At 35.1% G+C, this 19,858-nt stretch overlaps 1 protein-coding gene across 1 annotated transcript in view; it reads left to right on the top strand.

The window, feature by feature from the left end:
• Positions 1–16,589: 16,589 nt before the first annotated feature.
• Positions 16,590–19,858, top strand: part of LOC149843700 (transcription initiation factor IIB-like) — a 32,608-nt gene continuing 29,339 nt past the window's right edge. Inside the window, exon 1 of the mRNA XM_090000027.1 lies at positions 16,590–16,985. Coding sequence (XP_089856153.1) covers positions 16,633–16,985 — 353 coding nt within the window. The 5' untranslated portion in view covers positions 16,590–16,632. The remainder of the gene's footprint in view (positions 16,986–19,858) is intronic.

Genomic DNA, 19,858 nt, shown 5'->3' with positions numbered 1-19,858 from the left:
CAAGTTTCCTCATCAGTTAAGGGCGACTTATGAATGTCACCAAGTTGACCGGGCATCACAAGTTCGAAACCCATGGTTGGCGTCCCTTACCGCAAGGTCGAAGCTGAATGTACTCTTCGGTGGACAGGAATGAACTCAAGGGGTTTTACCAACCAGACAACCAATGTGTGATCCGTGATGGGGGGTTTTCCTTAGGGTGCATTTGCTTGATCTGTGGATTTTTTTGCCGTGAAAACAAAATCGAACCCCCTTCCCCGTACAGGGATGCTTTCCGGGGAAAAGGAAGTCCATCATGCATTCTGGCATGCCCGTTGAGGTGTTCCAACGATACCTTCTTTGTTTTGGCATTATGGGCTCTGCCAAAATGCATGTCCGTCAATGTGTTTACACAGAAAAACCCAGTTTTTTTGTGACAAACAAACACCCCCTTAGGGTGTGTTTAATTACCTTGGATCTCTAAGGAGAACCGAGGTTTAGTGGATCGAGTCATGGGGGCAATGTCTTGATCCAACCTTTTTCAAAGTAAGGATCTCAAAGCTGAGGTTTTGAAATCCTCATCTGTCAAACCCACCCACCCCGTAAAAACAAAACCGAGGTTTTCAAGTCCGATGGAGGATGGTCAGTTTAGAGAAAATCAGATCAGAGATCCGAGAATCTTTACTTCAAATGCCTCGGATATCTAATCCAAGGTAATCAAACGCACCCTTAGATTATCTAAAAAAAAAGGTCCCCTCAATTCCCTAGCAATTGATCCAAATGCTGTCCAACAAACACTTGAAACAAATCAATTTCCTCTGACTGTCTGTCACTTAGGGCGCATTTGAGTGCCGTGAAAAGCTGGTTTTACGTAGAAACACAACTTTTGATGCGTTTGTGCAGGGCCCAACGCGGCAACGCAAACACGGAGATTCCTTTCCTCGCAGAAAATAAACCCCAAAATCACTGCTAGACCTCCCTTTCCAACGATAATGGTTGTCGTGGGAGGAGAGGGTCGGACTCATCTTCCACGACCGTGTACCTCTCTTCCGTAACACAAACTCCCCCCTTAGGAAATGACCATGTTCTGCAATTCCAATTGCTGGGATTTTCCTTGCATCAGGAATAGTTTGAGGAATAGTTTGAAGATGACTGTGTAGCCTAGAGATTCCCACAGGTAGAGTAAAACAGACGGCTAGATAGAGGGCCCAACTCGCATATGATTGGGCAATCCAACACTGTTTCGGCAGCTTTTGGCAGAGATCTCTGAGAAGCTGTGGTAGAAGTAGCATATAGGTCACTATTCAATACTCAGACATGATTGCGTATCTCATGGATTCTAAGAAATCACATGGTCGTTCACTTGCACGTATCACAAAAAGCCTCGTAATGGAAATGTGCCTACATATTACAACCCTAATAAAGCAAAAAAGAAAAAGAACATCTGTGAAAAAGTATTTTATCATTTTAGGACAGAACCAAAAGAGAATATTCTGGGTGTTACTTGAATTGACTGATGTGGATTTTATTCTTACCCCCACCCCCACCATATCTCTATTATAGCAAATATTTACTGACACTCAAATTATGCTAGATTATATATATATATATATAATCAATTGTACAATCTAATCTCAATCTCACTATGTGAGTTGTTTTGAAACAATTTAACCTTATAGATGTGTTCCACATGCTTGATTTGGTAGGAATCAACTCTTGAATCATGTTTTTTGAATAAAGAAAATATTTTTACGACTACGAAAAAATCAATGCTTCCATAGCTTGAAAAACCTTGGGTCGGACTTCTATGATCCAAAAACTAGTTCAAACTAAACAAAACCTATCACATCTATGATGTTAGATGTGAGAAAAAAAAGAAAACAAACAACCCCATTTTATAGGACGTTTGCATATACAAACAACTCTAGCAAATATTAACCTATCACTACAAGGATGAGGGTCAATAGTGGTGACTCATTAACGGTGACACAAAAAGTTACCGCTATTATTGGAGTTGAATTGTTGCAATAATGATGACTTTATATATCGTCGTTATAGATATATCTATAATGATGACTTTATATATTGCAGTTAAAGATATGTCTCTAACGATGTTTAATAAATGTCACCATTATAGATTGTCTTTAACAAGGATATATTAGGCCGTTAAATATAGTCGTTATAATACTTTTGACGATAATATTTAATGGCTATTAAATGTCACTGTCATTGATCAATAACTGCAGCATTAGAACATCATCGTTATATGTCATTAACGGTGACATGTGCAATCTTTAGATGTTGTCGTTAAACCACTTTTACGACTATATTTAATAGCCATGAAATGTCATCGTTATAGGTTTTACTCTATAACGATGATATTTAAGTGTCGCTGTTATAGGGTTTATAATTAGGGCATGGTATCAGGCCCTAATTCAAATTTTCTCTTTCTGCAATCTCTCTCTGTTGTTGGATTGTCGTCGGACCGCCTCCTCCCTCCTCCTTGCTCGGGTGACATTGCCTGACACAACATCAGGTACGTCCATCAGGATTGCCTCCTCCAATGTCTCAACCATAACAACGCTCAGTAGTGAAAGGTAGGTGTTCAGATGATTAGACTTTGTTATATGCCATCGATTTTTTCTTGATCGATCCACTTTTTGGTTGAACATCTTGGAATTTTCATTTCAAAACAATAGGTTTCTATTTCTTTGTTTTTCGATTTCAGCTATGTTGTTGGGGTTTCTGTTATTTATGTAAGTTTGTTCGCGATCGATCCTTGGTGTGATTGTTAGGGGATTCATTCTTTAGGGGTTTTGGTAGATCGATTCAATCGTGTTACGAATGCAGCCAGTTGAAAACCTTACATGATGAGTGGTAAGATTGATTAGAACTCATTTTGTTTTTTATTGTGTAGTTTGCTTTTGTTTCCATAGGGTGTTGTCTGCCCGCTGATTGTTTGGCGAGTTTTTAATGAAATTATGAGTAGGGTTTATCATGTTTTAGATTGTGCGCTTGGATTTTTCTTCTTGAGGGTTGAATTTCATTTGATCAACATAGTTTTTTTTTGGGTGGGAATGTTCAGGCTTGCTTTTCTTGTTTGCGTTAAGTTGTGCATTTTTCTTTCTTTTATTCAAACTTCTTCTTAGGACATTCCACATTAGTTTTACATTTGCCGATTTGGATTTTTCCCTTCAGTTTTTTAGCTAACAAAGCAATCTTTTCCTATTTTAATTTAAAATCAAAAGTTAGTTGTTTGCGAAGTTTCTGAAGCATATTTGGTTGTTTGCAATTTTTCTGAACTGTAGGGAAAATTTGTTCTCTTTTCTAGTTTTAACATTGTTGTTTGGTATTCTTGCATTCTTTTAGCCGAATCTCTTTCATTATGTAGATGGTTTTCTTTCAGGAACCTTCACTACCAATTAAGGGTCTATATCTACTCTTTTTACAAAAATAACTTAAAGCACAACTTAGATAGCTTTTTATTGCATAAGGTAATTGTAGTCCAAGGAGGGCCATTAAGAGAATATACTCTTTAACATTTAGAAGGCGGTGCGTCCTCTAATTATCTCATGGTGGTGTCTGGCCATTTTTTACAAAGACACTCTGGTCCTTCCAAATTGTCTAGTTGACACAAACACTATTTTACTTAGCATTATGACTTCATTCTAGTTGAAGATTACACTGGTATTCACCAATAAGACCACCAAAACTCTTTGTGGTACTAGTGGGACGCATAAGTTCTATCAAGCTCTATAATAACACTTTTTTGAAAGATAAAAATTTATAATGTACTTTTATAGAATGTGTTAGAAAACTTATTTAAAATTGGAATTCATTATGGTTGTCTAGATTTGATATTCAAGAAGCATTATACAAGTGAATTATTAGAAGGTTTTTGGGAAGTCATCTAACATTCCTATCTTCATACCCCTTCTTTGGGATTTCATTGATGCAAGTCATTTTGATTCATTTAGTGAAGATCAATATTTAATTACTGAAATGCCACTTAAGTGAAGGATTTTTTAGCGATTAAAAAATCAATGGCTCATAAAACACTCAGTTTTATGATTTAAAAAATCATATTTTTTTGTCAAAAATCTATGATCCAGTCCCCCACTTAGTTATAATTATGTTTAAACTCATTTATGTGCACACACCACTTAGTTGTGGATACCTAGGGCTGTTATGGTTGCTTATATTTATTGAATAAAAAAATATGCACACACCACTTAGTTGTGGATATCTAGGGTTGTTATGGTTGTCTATATTGATTGAATTAAAAAATGTGCATACACCACTTAATTGTGGATATATAGGGTTGTTGTGTTTTTGCGTATGAGTTTAGATGTGATTTGCTATGCAGGTTAAGCAAATATGATACTTAACACTAAGTATCCAAATAATAAAGCAAAAAATTCTAAATGCATTACAAAAATGCAAGAAATGAGGATATCTTACGAATGCATGATAGATTGTTTGAAAATATGAAGTGTATATACATATATAAACTGTGTAGCCATGCTCAGCCTAGTGGAGGTAGGAGTGGAGATAAGAGGTGTGTGTTGTAGGTACCCTTAGGCATGAGCCACTGAATCTCATGCTTTGCTGCATGAACATGATAATCTGAATTTTGTGTTGCATTTTTTATCATGTTGGCATACATATGTGAATGATGTTTGTGTAGTAAAATGTTATTTTTAATTTTACATCTTTCCCAAATTATTAATTAGAGGCATTTTTTTCTTTTAAAACACTGCATGTGTACTCACCCTAGTTTAGATTCCTAGCTTCACCACTATTGAAAGATTCTTTTGTTGATTAAAGTAGGGTTGTAGTCTATAAATATGGATCAATCGTTGATATATGTTCATGATAGAAGTTTTGAACCTTATACATCCAGAATTGATTGATTCCTAGAAGCGACACATGCTTATATTAATGGAGTTGGTCGGATGTGATGCCCATATTGGGACTGCAAGAATATAAAATATAGACCTATAGATCACATCAAAACCCACTTGATTGCATGTGGTTCTACCATGAAATATTTTCAGTCTCATATGAGTATGGCCCAAGAAAAAACCGATGAACAAAGCTCAACAAATGGTGCAACATACCACTAGATCGTCTTAATACCTCCAGAAGTTTCATACGAGGGTAAGTTTCTTATTTTTTAAGTTTTTTTTCTTAAATGTTAAATATATTTGATGCAATATATTCTAAATTTGTTATTTTCAGACCTTGAAATGGAAGGAAAATAATTGATGGTGAGTGAGTTTTACTTAAAGACACACACTCATTCAGATCACAAGACATTTGTCTACAACGAAGCATCAGAGAACTATGTAAGTAACTTACACTTTATAGTGTCACATTCATTCATTCTATTTTGCACAATATCATTAGTTATTGATAACTAATTATATATCATTGACGTACAAAACAAACTGTGATTTATGAAGATTGAAGATGATGAAACATGTTTTTCACAAAGGAGGCACATCGATGTCGCAATGTGAAGTCTTTGTGAAGGTCCTCGAGAACAGTCTGAACATGTGAGAGGGATGGGTGCATTTGTCATTTCTTCCAAATGCAAAACCTGAGTTTCAGAGTTATATTCTTAGTTGATAGCAACATAGACAGAGCTCGAACAACAACTTGAGCGAGAGAGAGAAGAACAAAGGGTGAACAAGTTGCAACTCGAATAACAATTGGAGCGCGCGCGAGAGAGAGAAGAAAATAAGAGGTTCAAAGAGCACATGCTCAATATAATGGCATCACTCAGACAAAACCCACATCCTAGATCTCTTTACGATTTTGGTACGCCCTATTTTCTCATCATCTCTCTCTCTCTTTATATATATATATATATATATATATATATATATATATATATATATATATATATATATATATATATATATATATATATATATATATATATATATATATATATATATAGGGAAGGGAGACCTTGAGACCTTTCAAGAAAAGGATCAAGATCCAAAATCTATAACTATAACTATATATATATATAGAGAGAGAGAGGGAGTAATAGATCTTTGCTAAATGAAATATGCTAAATCAAATGTACATTCATATTTATATTTTACCATCATGTTAAGCTGCTAGTCTTCTTGAAAAATAATTAAGTGTGAAATAGTGTTACTTAATTTGATAATAGAACTTATTTTTTAAAATACTCTTTTTTACTTATTTATTTTTTGTGACATTATTATGCAGCTAGTAAATGAGCCATATTTCTATCAAGCATGTTCAACTTCGACTACAAGGTAAGCCTCTATGAAGTGCTTTGTTAGTATATCTTAAATTCTTATTAATGTATAGCAAGTGAATAATATTTTGGTGTGCTTTCACATTTACTTGAGTGTTTGTGATTTTGAACATTATGTTTGTAATAGTTATCATAGGTTCTAACATGTTTTATTTTTGTATGGCAAGGAAGTAGAGAGAAGTAAGATTAGTTCGTTGGCACATGAAGTTGATTGGTTGATTAATTCACTATTAAGTGATTTCATTGGGCCAATGATGGGAGATATTCCAGCCAATCATGTCAATGATTGGGCAACTTGAACTTCTGTTTTTGTTAATGGATATTAAAAGTTATCATATACTTTTATTTAACTGTATAATTATAATTATAATTATAATTGCTTAAATTATTATTGTTTGAGTGATTCCATTTGCATTATTATTGTTTGAATTTTGTTGAATGTAATGTTTGAATTATTATTGTTTGAGTGATTCCATTTACATTGTTATTGTTGAAATAATTAAGTGTGAAATAGTGTTACCTAATTTGATAATAAAACTAATTTTTTAAAATACTCTTATTTACTTATTCATTTTAATGGTATTGTTGTGCAACTGGTAAATGCGCTATATTTCTCTCAGGGCATGTTCAACTTTGACTACAAGGTAAGCCTCTATGAAGTGCTTTGTTGGTATATCTTAAATTTTTATTAATATATAGCAAGTGGATAATATTTTGGTGCGTTTTTACATTTACTTGAGTGTTTGTGATTTTGCACATTATGTTCTTAATAGTTATCATAAGTACTAACATGTTGTTTTATTTTTTTATGGCAGGAAAGCAGGGAGAAGTAAGATTAGTTCATTGGCACATGAAGTTGATTGGTTGATTAATTTGCTATTGAGTAATTTTATTGGGTCAGTGATGAGAGCGATTCTAGCCAATCCTGTCAATGATTGGGCAACTTGAACTTTTGCTCCTGTTAATGAATATTAAAAGCTATCATGTACTTTTATTTGATTGTATAATTATAATTGTAATTGTAATTGTTTGAATGTAATGTTTGAATTGTTATTATTTGAGTTATTCCATTTGCATTGTTATTGTTTGAATCTTGTTGAATGTAATGTTTGAATTGTTATTGTTTGAGTGATTCCATTTGCATTGTTATTATTGAATTTTTGTTGCATTGTCACTATTTCATATGCAAATTTTGTATGCAAAAAAATTATAGTCTACTAATATAAAAAATTATTTTTGCAGGTTTAAGGTTTATGACAACGACATCCTTGTGTTGCCGTTATAGGTCGTAAACCCGTCATGGCCTATAACGTCGACTATGAGGTCTCCGTTATAGCATGTAATGACGACTATGAGGTCATCGTTATAGCATATAACGACAACTTCATGCTTGTCATTATAGTCTATAGCAGAATTTAATTCTCGTCATTATCTCCTATAACAATGACTATGAAGTTGTCGTTATAGGCTAAGTCACCGCTATTGGAATGCATCTTTTAACGTCAACCTATAATTATTGCCATTATTACTCAACATAGGCTAAAACTAGACAACCACTTTTTGTCATTGTTATAGGTCTATAACGGCAACAAATAGAGTAATAGTAGCGACTTTCGTCATCTCTATTGATCCTCATTCTTATAGTGCATATATATATATATATACTTAGAGTGGCAAGTAGGAGCACAATCCAAAGGTGCGCAATCGTGTGTGGAATGTTGTTGAGCATCCATCGTGCAAGTGATGGACGATCAATGTTTTTTGTGTAAAAAATATTGAAAAGTATCATTTTTTACGCAAAAAACCTTTAGCGGTGATTCTGGATCACCGCTAAAAAGATTTTTTATAATGTCGGGCAAGTCCTCTGGGAAGTTAGTGATAGTTTTAATCATCGTTAAAGCCCAAAAATGCATTTTCAACATTTTTTTTGTGTTTTTTGCATAAGGGTTACACAACTACCAATTTTTGTATATATATATATATATATATATAGTAGAGCGTAGGTGCTTGTGATGCATGCTTGATGGGTTTTTCTGCTCTTTTGGTATTTTTTTTCACAATTTTGACCCATAAATGTGTTGGACATGGTCAATTTACGAGGATTTCACACCTTGATCATGTGTTTTTAATGAAAGAAATGATATTTGGAGCCTAAAAATTTTACAAAGATTTTGGACCATTGATTTTTAAAACCTTATAAAAACCAAACCATGTGTTAGAATCGAACACTTAAAGAGCTGATCTCTATAAAATCAAGTGCATAGATTGCATTTGTACGGTCAGAATTTAAAAATAAAATGAAGAAAACCTGAAAACCATATAAAGCAAGTATCACAAGTACTTACACTCTACTTTCTCTATAAGTATCTATATATATATATATATATATATATATATATATATATATATATATATATATATATATATATATAGTGATGCCTAGCTGCGCAACCCTTAGGTGCGCAGCTATGAGTGGAACACTCATGTGTGTCCATCATGCAAGTGATGGACACTCAATATCTTTTTTGAGCAAAAAATGTTGTTCAACATCAAAATCGTGCAAAAAAGACTTTTAGCAGCGATTCTTCTGGGACCTTTGGTGACGGTTGAAACCACCACTAAATCTTCTTTTTAAAAATGATGTGCACATTCCTCGGGGCGTTAGCGATGGTTGAAACCTTTGCTAAAGATCCCATCAGAAAACTGGACCTTTAGTGGGGGTCAAAAACCGCGACTAAAGGTCATTTTTATGCGAAAAAGATGTTGAGCGCTCAACAGTGTTTCACTCATAGCTGTGCACCTAAGGTTTGCGCAGCTACCACTTTATATATATATATATATATATATATATATATATAGAGAGAGAGAGAGAGAGAGAGAGAGAGAGATATTAGAATATGAGAACTAAAAATGTGGGCATTTCCAGCACTTTTTTGCAAATAGAACCATCTGGATGTGCTTGGCATGGTGAATTTGCTAGGAATCAACCATTGGATCATGTATTTCGTTGAAAAAATGTGATATTTGAATGCTTAAATATTTATAAAGATTATGAGCCATTGATTTTAAAACCTTAAAAAAATCATGTTTATACATAAAAATCGGATGATTCGGGTTTTTATAAATCCAAGCATGCAGATGACATCGAATCGTTGTTGGTAGAACCATTTCATGATTCCTACTCAAAGAGTCCCTTGTGGCGAATAAAATCAGGCGTAACAGCAGCTGTGCCAAGTGGGGTAACAATTATCAAAACGCTACCTACCCTGCGATGTGCCTCCAAGACATGACAACCATGTAATTTCGTATCATATTTCCATGGGCTATTCTTACTCATATAATGGCATTTCTCAACTAGAGGCAGAGGTAGGAATATCTAATTTCACTTAACATTCTAGATGATAAAAGTTGGTAACCTCGATGCTTATTTGGTGCTTAAATTATTTTCAAAAGTACATTCTGCTTAAGACTTGAATTCAAGCATGCCCTAGAAACTTTCAAAATAGAGGTCACTGTATTTTGCAGGCCTACTGTTTGTATTGCAGAACCATGAATGATTAAACAGAAAATTACAATTCAAACTATAGGAGGGAATCTTTTAAAAAAGGACTCTTTCCCACAAGCCAAAGGGAGTAAAAAAGAAAATAACAGCCTTAAATGAAAATAACTCATTATTTTTTAAACCAAAAGAAATTTTTTAAACTCACCCATTAAGTGTATGACTTTTAATTTGGCAAATGAAAATTTGCGTGTTTAAAAATTAGAGCAATTAGCTATCATGAATCATAAACAAGAGGAAGACATACAACAATAGAAGCCAACTAGTACACTTCTAGATTGATTAAATCTCTAATCCTTCAAGGTTCATAAATTATGTATTTATACTAACCAATAAAAAACTTAATATTCTAACCAAAAATCAAATTAAGCAATATTTATGGATTCATACCTAATGGTAATTAGAAAAAAATACAAAAAAACCCTAAAACCATAATTAAACATTTATGTTGTTCTAAAACAAATAAATCAAAATCCTAATTCTTATAAATATTATAGAGTATGCATTTATATTAATTGATAATGTAATGCCCCAATTTTTAAAACCAAAGATTTTAGGATTTTTTTTTTAAATCTCTTTACACGATTTTTTTAAGAACACAACAGAAACTCTTTTTAGATTTGGTTCAAACCTTAAGTGGGTTACACTTACCAACTCACACTTAAAAGACTAGAATAATTGAATAAAATCATTAATTAAATTACAATAAATCAAATACTAATCTTTCAAACATCAAAGTTTGTAGGACTAAAGAAAAACAATAAAGTAAATAAAAATTTTTAGTCCTTTCAACAAGCTTAAAAGAACATGACACTCTTGATGCCACCTTGAACCTCCTGTCATGGTCATCTAGCTTATTCGTTACCTAAAATATTTAAAATGTAGGGACGTTAATCACAATCACAGTAAGAAAACACTCTACACATAGGCATGAAAAGAACACGAAATCACAAAACATACATATTTCTCAATACAGTCAAATCATAGCATGTCATAACATATAAACTCAACACAGTTAAAGATCACAACATTAATAATTTAATCATGCAAGAGTTCACAATAATTCAATATTATCATCTAGTAACGTACATGCACCATATCATTAGCAATCAAAATGATAATTAAAATGAATTATACATGTCAACTTATGCAAGAACTAGAAATTGTACATGACATGCATAAAAATTTATGTCAATATTCAATGAATCATTTGACCACTAGTGAACCTAATCTAATGCATTATTTTTCTTTTATTTTCTGAAGGGTACACACTTTGGACCTAATCCCAACTCATCAATCATATGGGGGTTTACTATGCTATATATTTTAATTAACCCATCGATTTGAAGATCCAAGCCAAACATCCACTGAAGCGGTCCTTAAACGATAGAGAAACTTACAGTGGTCAAGAGAATCAATTTCTACTCTGCAGAGCATGACTGTCTACCTAAGATAAATTGACAACCTCACCCCCTACAATGATGACTCGAAGCCTAAGAGGTGTCAATGACCTCAAAACATGTCAGTCGATGAGTGTACCTCATACCCTCTCCAAGGTAGGTCAGGTGCACTCAGCACCATGCTCAACAGCCCCATGCTCTACTATGGGCAGCTCAACAAACTACAGCCTCATAAGGCATGAACCAACACCTCAGTACAATCACTTAGGTGTCCTAATATAGCTCATTTGAACTCAACTTAAGGAGCACCCAAGAGTATCTCAAGGTACGTACTCACATTAAGGAGTACCCAAGAGTATCTTAAGGTACATACTCATATTAAAGTATACCTAAGAGTCTAGTTAAAGTGTGTATATATGAATATATTTATCAAAGCCAAACCATGCACTTATAACCACCCCATGGGTTTTACCGAGCCTGACTCGCATTCGAGCCTCATACCTCATGTATGATTGCTCCACATGACTTAGAACATATCACACTCCATGATGCATGTGACTTATTTCAATTAAGCACGAACCATAAATTTTATAGAATAATACATGTATGATTATGCATACCATTTGATCTAATTATCATACTTAATTCTCATGTTTAATATGTAGCCTCATATAACACCATGCCCAAATAATTCACATGCATACATACAACATATTCATGATAAATTTTACATTAACATATGCATAATTAACATCTCATATTATAATCAATCATATGATTAAAAAAACAAAATTTTACATGTTAAGATATTATTTAAAATCAAGAATTATATAATATCAAAATTTGTATATTATTCACGGGTCTGATAGACCATCAAAACAAATGGATATAACTCTATAAAAATTCACCATCATGTCAGAGGATATTAGCTTTTAATTCTAATAATAGATCTCAAAAAAACTATTTCATTTGCTCATAAAAATTTATGGACTCAAAACTATTTTTTGTTCTTAACAAAACCTGCCAGAATCTTGCTTTCCAAATACGTAGTCACCAGGCCCAATTCGAGAGGGATTTTGTCCTTCAGAGTTTTTGATAAAAGGTATGCTTGTTAGATTTTAAAATCATTTGAGTTTGTCAAAAAAATTGATCATATGAATTTTTTAGGTTTTATGGACCAAACCCTGCCTGACATAGTTTCAAATCTAGGCTTTCTGTAAAATCTTGAATATTTCACGAATTGTGTGAGCCTTCAAGATTTTAAAAAAATCAAACATATTTTTTTATTTTTCTCAGATTTATTCATATGATATGAATGACATAACAAAAAATCAGCTATTAATTCAAAATCAATGATTTATTAGATTTTCTGCAAGACTGACTATCAAGAATTGCTCTACACACATGACAAATTTTATGTTGGGTTGCAGTAGTCATAACCCTCACTTTTGTACCACCAATAAGGCTCAATATTTTTTTGAGATACCTTTTAGATGTCTGAAAGGTCTCCATAAAAGGGTTTGGCCATTGGTGATCCTATTTAAGATGTATAATTATTTTACTATGATAGATCAGTCAAGAAAATCAATAAAGCATGAAAAATATAATATAAATCATGAGAAAAATAAGAAAAATCAAGCATCGACATGAAATAACAATTTTTAATCATGCATCAATCCATGGAAAATATCTAAACATCATCTACAGTCATAAAGAGATATCATATGATCATTATACATGCCTTGAAATCGAAACTATCAAAATAAATTATGATTTTTGCACAAAATAACTAATTTAATATGTTAGCATGCGAAAATACCATGAAATGTATAAAATAAATTTACAGAGACATGATTCATAAAGTAAACATATGAAAGAAAGTAAATATATACACATTCATGCTGAAAACAAAGATTTAACCATCTAAAACTATGTAAGAATACAAAACTATGTGTTTTAGGTTACCTATTTTTTTTGGTTTAGCCGTCCAGACAAAGATTTACCAGAAACGATTTTGTAAATCTGTTTTAAAGCATAATAATTAATTTAAAACACTTTTAAAACCTTTTTCAAATCTATTTCAGATCTGATCCACCATGCATCCGCCCATAAAATCGGCAAGATACACGGTTTATGCGTTTGCATTCGATCTTTGCTACATGTAGAATAGATCCTACCTAAAACGTGTTTTCAAAACCACCAGCACCTTGGTCTCCTCTCCTAGCACCTTGGAGCAGATTCAATGATTGTTGAAAAAACTCTAAGGAAGAAGAAAAATGAAGAAGAAGAAAAAGAATTCTAATGAGAATAAGAGAGGAAGAGAGAACTAACCTTGTTAGTCCTCCTCGTAAGGGTCTCTATTTAAAGATGGCTTTAGGCAAGAGTCTCATATCTAATATAATATGTTAATATCTATTAATTTTATTTATTAATCAAATAATAAAATAAATTATGGATCATAATTCATTAAATTTCAAAATTAATTAAGCTAGAGTAAAAAGGTAGAGACTTTTTACCCTGAATTGGGTTTCAGTAACATGGTAACCTTACGGGAGGCCTACAAAGCCAAAGACTCTAAATTAAATATTTATGTCATTTGACAAACCAAAATAAAAAAACTTAAATTCTAAAAAAAATCAAAGATTTAGGGGTTTAATAACTAAAGCTAGGCATTCATTAATAGAATCATGTTTAATATAATTGAAAAGAATATAGCAAAAAAAAAAAACTTAAAGCCCTAATTACATACATATTCATGTCATTTGAAACAAACACAAATCAACACACAAAGTCCTAAAAAAATGATAGATTTAAGCTAATTAAAAAAAAAACCTAATATCCTAACCAAAATGAAGCATTCATTGTTCATTACTAATGCTAATTGAAAGTAAAAACACAAAAACCTTAAAACACTAACTAAACATTCATAATATTTCTAATAAAAAGACTGCATAAAAAACCTAAACCCTAAAAATATATTATGCTAATTAAAAAAATAAAACCCTAATCTCCTGAAAAAAAAAAGTTTGAAGAGGAGGAGGAGGAGGAGGAGGAGGAGAAGGTGACTCAGTGTCTCAGCCACCAAGGCTAAGGGTTGTGTGCCAAAAAGGTTGTTGGACAGCGGACAACCAGACCCAATATTATGACCAAATTGAGAGAGACAGAGAGAACCTCAAGGAGTTGTGTGAACCGCTGATGATGTTGTCGAACAATGGATGGGCTACCGGAATGGCAAACATCCGGTGTCAGAGAGAGAGACGAATTGGGACTTGGGGTCGAGTATATGGAAGGGGAGGACATGAGTCGGGTCTAGGGGTGCCCACCATGACCCGATCTTACACAGAGTTAGGGAAGGACATGAATCACAATGTCCAATGCTAGTGTCTTAAGGTCGCCTCAACCTTCAAGCACACGATTTGTAGCAGCAATGATATTTAAAAACTCCGAGCTAACCTTAGAATTCCTAGTATGGGTGGGTATCGGCCCGGCCCGGGCCCAGGCCCGTTTAGAGCCGAGCTGGGTTTTGGCCCAGTTTTTAACGGGCTTGGGTTTGAAGAGAAGCCCATGGCCTGTGGGCCAATGTGAATCCGGTGGGGTTCGTCCCGGCTCTGCCCAAACCCATTTGTAGGTTAATTTTTAATAAAATTAATACATTAATTCTAAGAATACCAAACAAAATAAATTAAATGAAAAAAACATAAAATTTAAAATTTCACATCTTTCATGTTCAAAGTATCAAGTTTATAACAAAATATTTAGTCCTTGACATAGCATTTGAACTAATAAATCAACATCAGTTTTTCAAAATAACATAAAGCACGATCTTGAATTATAGTCCTATGCAACACTATGAGCTAGGAATCAAAGAAGTTTTATGCATTTTGATCTCATTTTCAGAATCGTCAGTTACAGGTGGTATTTAGTATTTACCAAAACCCATTTTTGAGTGCAAATACAAAACTAAACCCATTTTTTAGTACAAATAAATGCTGTCACTTTCTGTAATACTTACCAAATCAAAACCAACTCTCATTGCCACAATGCCAAATCAAAACCAACTCTCTTGAATGTACCTTAAAATTTGAGGACACTAAAAGCTGCAGCTTGTTTTGAGAAGTGCAAGACATAACAACATAAAATGCATGTTTTATACCATCAATGTCTGTCTCTAGTAAGAAAACCGGGTTTAGTCATCCTCTCTACAGAAAGAAAAGGGTGTTTCTCAGGATATAACTACTTTCAACATCTCTATAGGTTTATATATGTGACTGCTGCTGAAGACATGGATAATATGCGGAAGCACTGCAGGAAAATTAATGGGATGAGTCTCTTACCAAATGCAGTGACATATTGAACTATATTGCCGGCAGGCAGTTAGTGAGAGAAAGATGGTGAAAGAATTAGAATCAATGATAGAGGAAATGAAGCTATCTGACTTACTCATGTTCAAGTATGTCTTGCTCCATCGGCTGGTGCTCTGGCCTGTTAGTTTGATGGAGGACTTGCAGTCAAGTCTTACAGGCTTGCAAAAAACTATAGAAAGCCCAATTCTTAATTAACAAATAACAAGTTTTCATGCAACTAATTAGGTAAACAGTAATAATTAATAAATAATAAGTTCTCATGCAACTAATTAGGTAAACAGTAATAGTTAACCAAGTTACTATGTAATATTTAATTTTTAAAATGTTATATTATTAAAAAATTTAATAATTAACTCAGGCCCATCGGGGCCGGCCCGTTTGCCGACAGTCGGCCCCGGACCGGCCCACATAGATCACGGGCCGGGTTTTGGCCCAGTACCTAACAGGCCCGGGCCTAAAATCGTGGCCCAAACCTGACCCATGGCGGGCCCGATCGGTTTGGCCCATGGGGCCGCCCTGCCCGTTGCCCACCCCTAATTCGGAAGAACCAAAGACAATACCTCCTTTCAAACTATCCATTTCCGTTGAGTCCTTTAAACTGGTCTAACTAGCAATCCCACCGTGATCCCGAATCGTAAGGCCAACTCTCCATTTGTATCACAAAAGTCAGAAAACGTTTATCTTAAATCCACCCGGGTTGAGTGCAATTTCCTATTTGCAACACATTTATGCTTCATATCATATGTATCCACGAGTTTGTTGAACACTCGGTTCTCGGTTCGCGCTTCGCGCTTCGCTTCGTCTGAACAAAACGAAAGAAAGACCAGTACCCGGATCCAGATCCTACCTGATCCGACCTATACTTTTACCCATTACTCGAAGGGCGGTAACGGTATACACAAGCAGGCGAGGGCGGGCCGTACGTTTTTCTCCGATTGCATCAACCGACCTCTCTCTCTCTCTCAACTACCACCTACACAGAAGAAGAAGAAGACGCACAGAAGAGAGAGAGCGAGTATAGAGAACGAACGAACGATGGTGGAGCCGTACTGCCCCGACTGCAAGAAGCATACGGAGGTGGTGTTCGACCACTCGGCGGGGGACACGGTGTGCTCGGAGTGTGGGCTGGTGCTGGAGGCTCACTGCATCGACGAGACCTCCGAGTGGCGGACCTTCGCCAACGAGACGGGGGACAACGACCCCGTCCGTGTGGGGGGGCCCTCCAACCCTCTCCTCACCGACGGCGGCCTCTCCACCGTCATCTCCAAGCCCAACGGCGTCCAGTCCGACTTCCTCTCCTCCTCCCTCGGCAGATGGCAGAACCGCGGCTCCAACCCGGACCGATCCCTCATCATCGCCTTCCGAGCCATCGCCACCATGTCCGACAGGTCCCCTTCTCCCTCTTTCTTCTCCTTGACGAATTGTTGTCTTCTTGATCCCCCGGGGTTTCGTTTCTTGATTTTTTGGGCTTTGCGTTTTTTCCTTTGTTTATTTTGAATTTTGGGGGTTTGAGGTTTTTAATTGATTGGTGTCCGTGATTTGTTGTTGGGTAGTTTGGTGGAATTGGTATCAACAAATATGGCCTTTTCGATTGGTTTCTTTCTGGTTGTGGTTGGTCATTTTTGTGGTTTCTTGACGTTGGATTTGTTGATGGATGTGTGATCGATGCGATGGAACAGTGTTATTGATGTAAATAGTAGGTATGTAATGGGTTTTTTCGGGTTGAATCGGCCTTGTGGAAAAGGAGGTGAAAATTTTGATGACTACCTATGTGTTAGTTTCTTAAAGGAATTGAAGATTTGCCCCATTTTTTGTCGTTATTTGCCCTCTCTTTGGTTTGAGAATTCACGATACATAGTTTTCCCTTCCTGAATATAACTTGCCTTCCCCGTGTTTTGTAATACAAATTTTGTGTTTCATGAAGATGCATAGTTTCTCCTTTTCTCTTTGTTCTTGTACAGATACGTACTAGATTTTTTTTCCTGCATACCTTCTCTCTCTTTTCCCCCACTATTTGAAAGAGAAGTTCCATTTTCATGATAGAATGAAGAAAAAGGTTACATTCATTTTGGGATTTGGATGGGGACTAGGGTCAACAAAGTAAATCCGCACCATTGGATGTTTTTTGGCATAATATATGGCAGACCAGGAGAAAAGAATTTGGGTGTTTAGGGTTGGGTCGGAAAAGAATGGCGGAACTGAGTTGGAGCCTAGCTTATTCAACCTCAGGTGGATTCAGGTGAACCAGGTTCAAGCTCAGCTCCACTAGAGCTGGAGCTAGTATATATATATATATATATATATATATATATATATATATATATATATATATATATATATATATATATTTCAACTAAAAGGTAATGTTAGTGGAGGGGCGAGGTACAAATCCGCCATCTCCTGCATAATAGGCTGACATTCTAATCGTTAGGACAAGTTTTGTTATTTTTTGTTCCATATTTGTCATACAAAATAAAAAAGGACATTAAAATATTATATCAAGAAAAATCAAGCTTAAAGGGGACTTAACTAAGTCAGGTCATGCTCATATCATGGGCTTAGCTCGTTAAACAGATGATGCTAAAAGTAGGCTCTAGCATTGCTTGCTTGAGCTTTACCAAGTTGAACTTACAACAACAACAACACCTTCATCCCAAACAATTGGGGTCAGCGATATGAACCAAAAAGAAAATCATTTTGGGTCCTCCACATGAATCCTTCTCCTCCAATCATTTCTATCCAATGTCATGTCCTCGGTGAGGTTCAAAGCATTCATATCCTTTCTTATCATCTCCATCCAAGTCTTCTTAGGCCTACCCCAACCTCTTTTATCTAATATATTTTTCCATTTCTCCATCCTTCTAACCGGAGCTTCATTAGGCCTTCGCCGAATATGCCCAAACCATCGTAAACGATTCTCACTCATCTTATTTTCAATGGATGCAACGCCTACCTTCTTACGTATTTCCTCGTTCTGAATCTTATCTTTTAGTATCTTTCCACACATCCATCGAAGCATGCGCATCTCAGTTACACTCATTTTTTGAATATGATGTCTCTTGGCAGCCCAACATTCCGTACCATATAGTAAAGTGGGTCTAATTGTTGTCCTATAAAACTTCCCCTTCAACCGTAATGGCATTATACGATCGCACAACACTCCAGTTGCACTTTTCCATTTCATCCACCCAACCTTAATTCTATGATTTACATCTCCATCAATTTCTCCATTCTTTTGAATGATAGATCCCAAATATTTGAAACAGTCATCCACCGCTATTTCTTGCTCACCAAGCTTCACTACACTCTCATCACTACTTCGTTGCTTACTAAACCGACATTCCATATATTATGTCTTACTCTTATTCAACGTAAAGCCTCTTGCTTCCAAAGTCTGTCTCCATAATTCTAACTTAGCATTAACCCCAGCTCTAGACTCATCAATCAAAACAATATCATCAGCAAACAACATACACCACGACACATTTTCTTGAATTGTTCTCGTAAGTTCATTTATCACTATAGCAAAAAGGAAAGGGCTTAATGCAGATCCTTGATGTAACCCAACCGTTATAGGAAAATTGTTTGTCACCCCTCCACAAGTGCGGACATTGGTTACTACTCCTTCGTACATATCCTTAATTATATTAATGTACTTGAAAGAGTTTACCAAGTTGAGCTTGAGTTTTTGTAAATGTTGAGGCTTGTTTTGCATCACTAGATAAGGGAGAACCATGTAAACCACATAATTAAGTAGCCTTAGGATATTGTATTTACGAAAGAAGCCAAAATGATATGCAACATGATACTCTTAGGTTCCCATGAAAACATGTATGTGACTTAGTGGAATCTGGACCGAGAACTCTCTAGGACATTAGACATTCTTAGATTGCTTCCCGTTCGATTCCTTGATATCTACTTTTGCTTGTCAGTTTACTTTTTGCTATTCGTAATTGGTTTATTCTAGGGTTACCGGAAGCGCCATACCATATGGGAAAGCGTGTTTCAGAAGCGCGAAACATGGCATTTCCAAAACGTGCGGGGAAGCACCAAAAAATTGGGATGCTCACTTCTCCTTATTTTTTTATTTTTTTGTGTTTTTTTATTTTTCTTACTTTTTTCTCTTTTTTCGCTTCCCCCTCGCTTCCTATGTCGCTTCCGGTTCGCTTCCAGTTCGTTGCTAAGTCGCTTCCAAGACAATTCTTGGTTCACTTCTAAGTCGTTCTGCGCTTTCTGCTTCCCAAAATTTTGGGAGTGCCTC

Source organism: Nuphar pumila, chromosome 3, assembly GCF_984573655.1.
Source record: "Nuphar pumila chromosome 3, dmNupPumi1.hap1.1, whole genome shotgun sequence".
Lineage (NCBI taxonomy): Eukaryota > Viridiplantae > Streptophyta > Magnoliopsida > Nymphaeales > Nymphaeaceae > Nuphar > Nuphar pumila.
The sequence above is the reverse complement of the archived record's forward strand: the minus strand, read 5'-3'. Positions and strand labels throughout refer to the sequence as shown.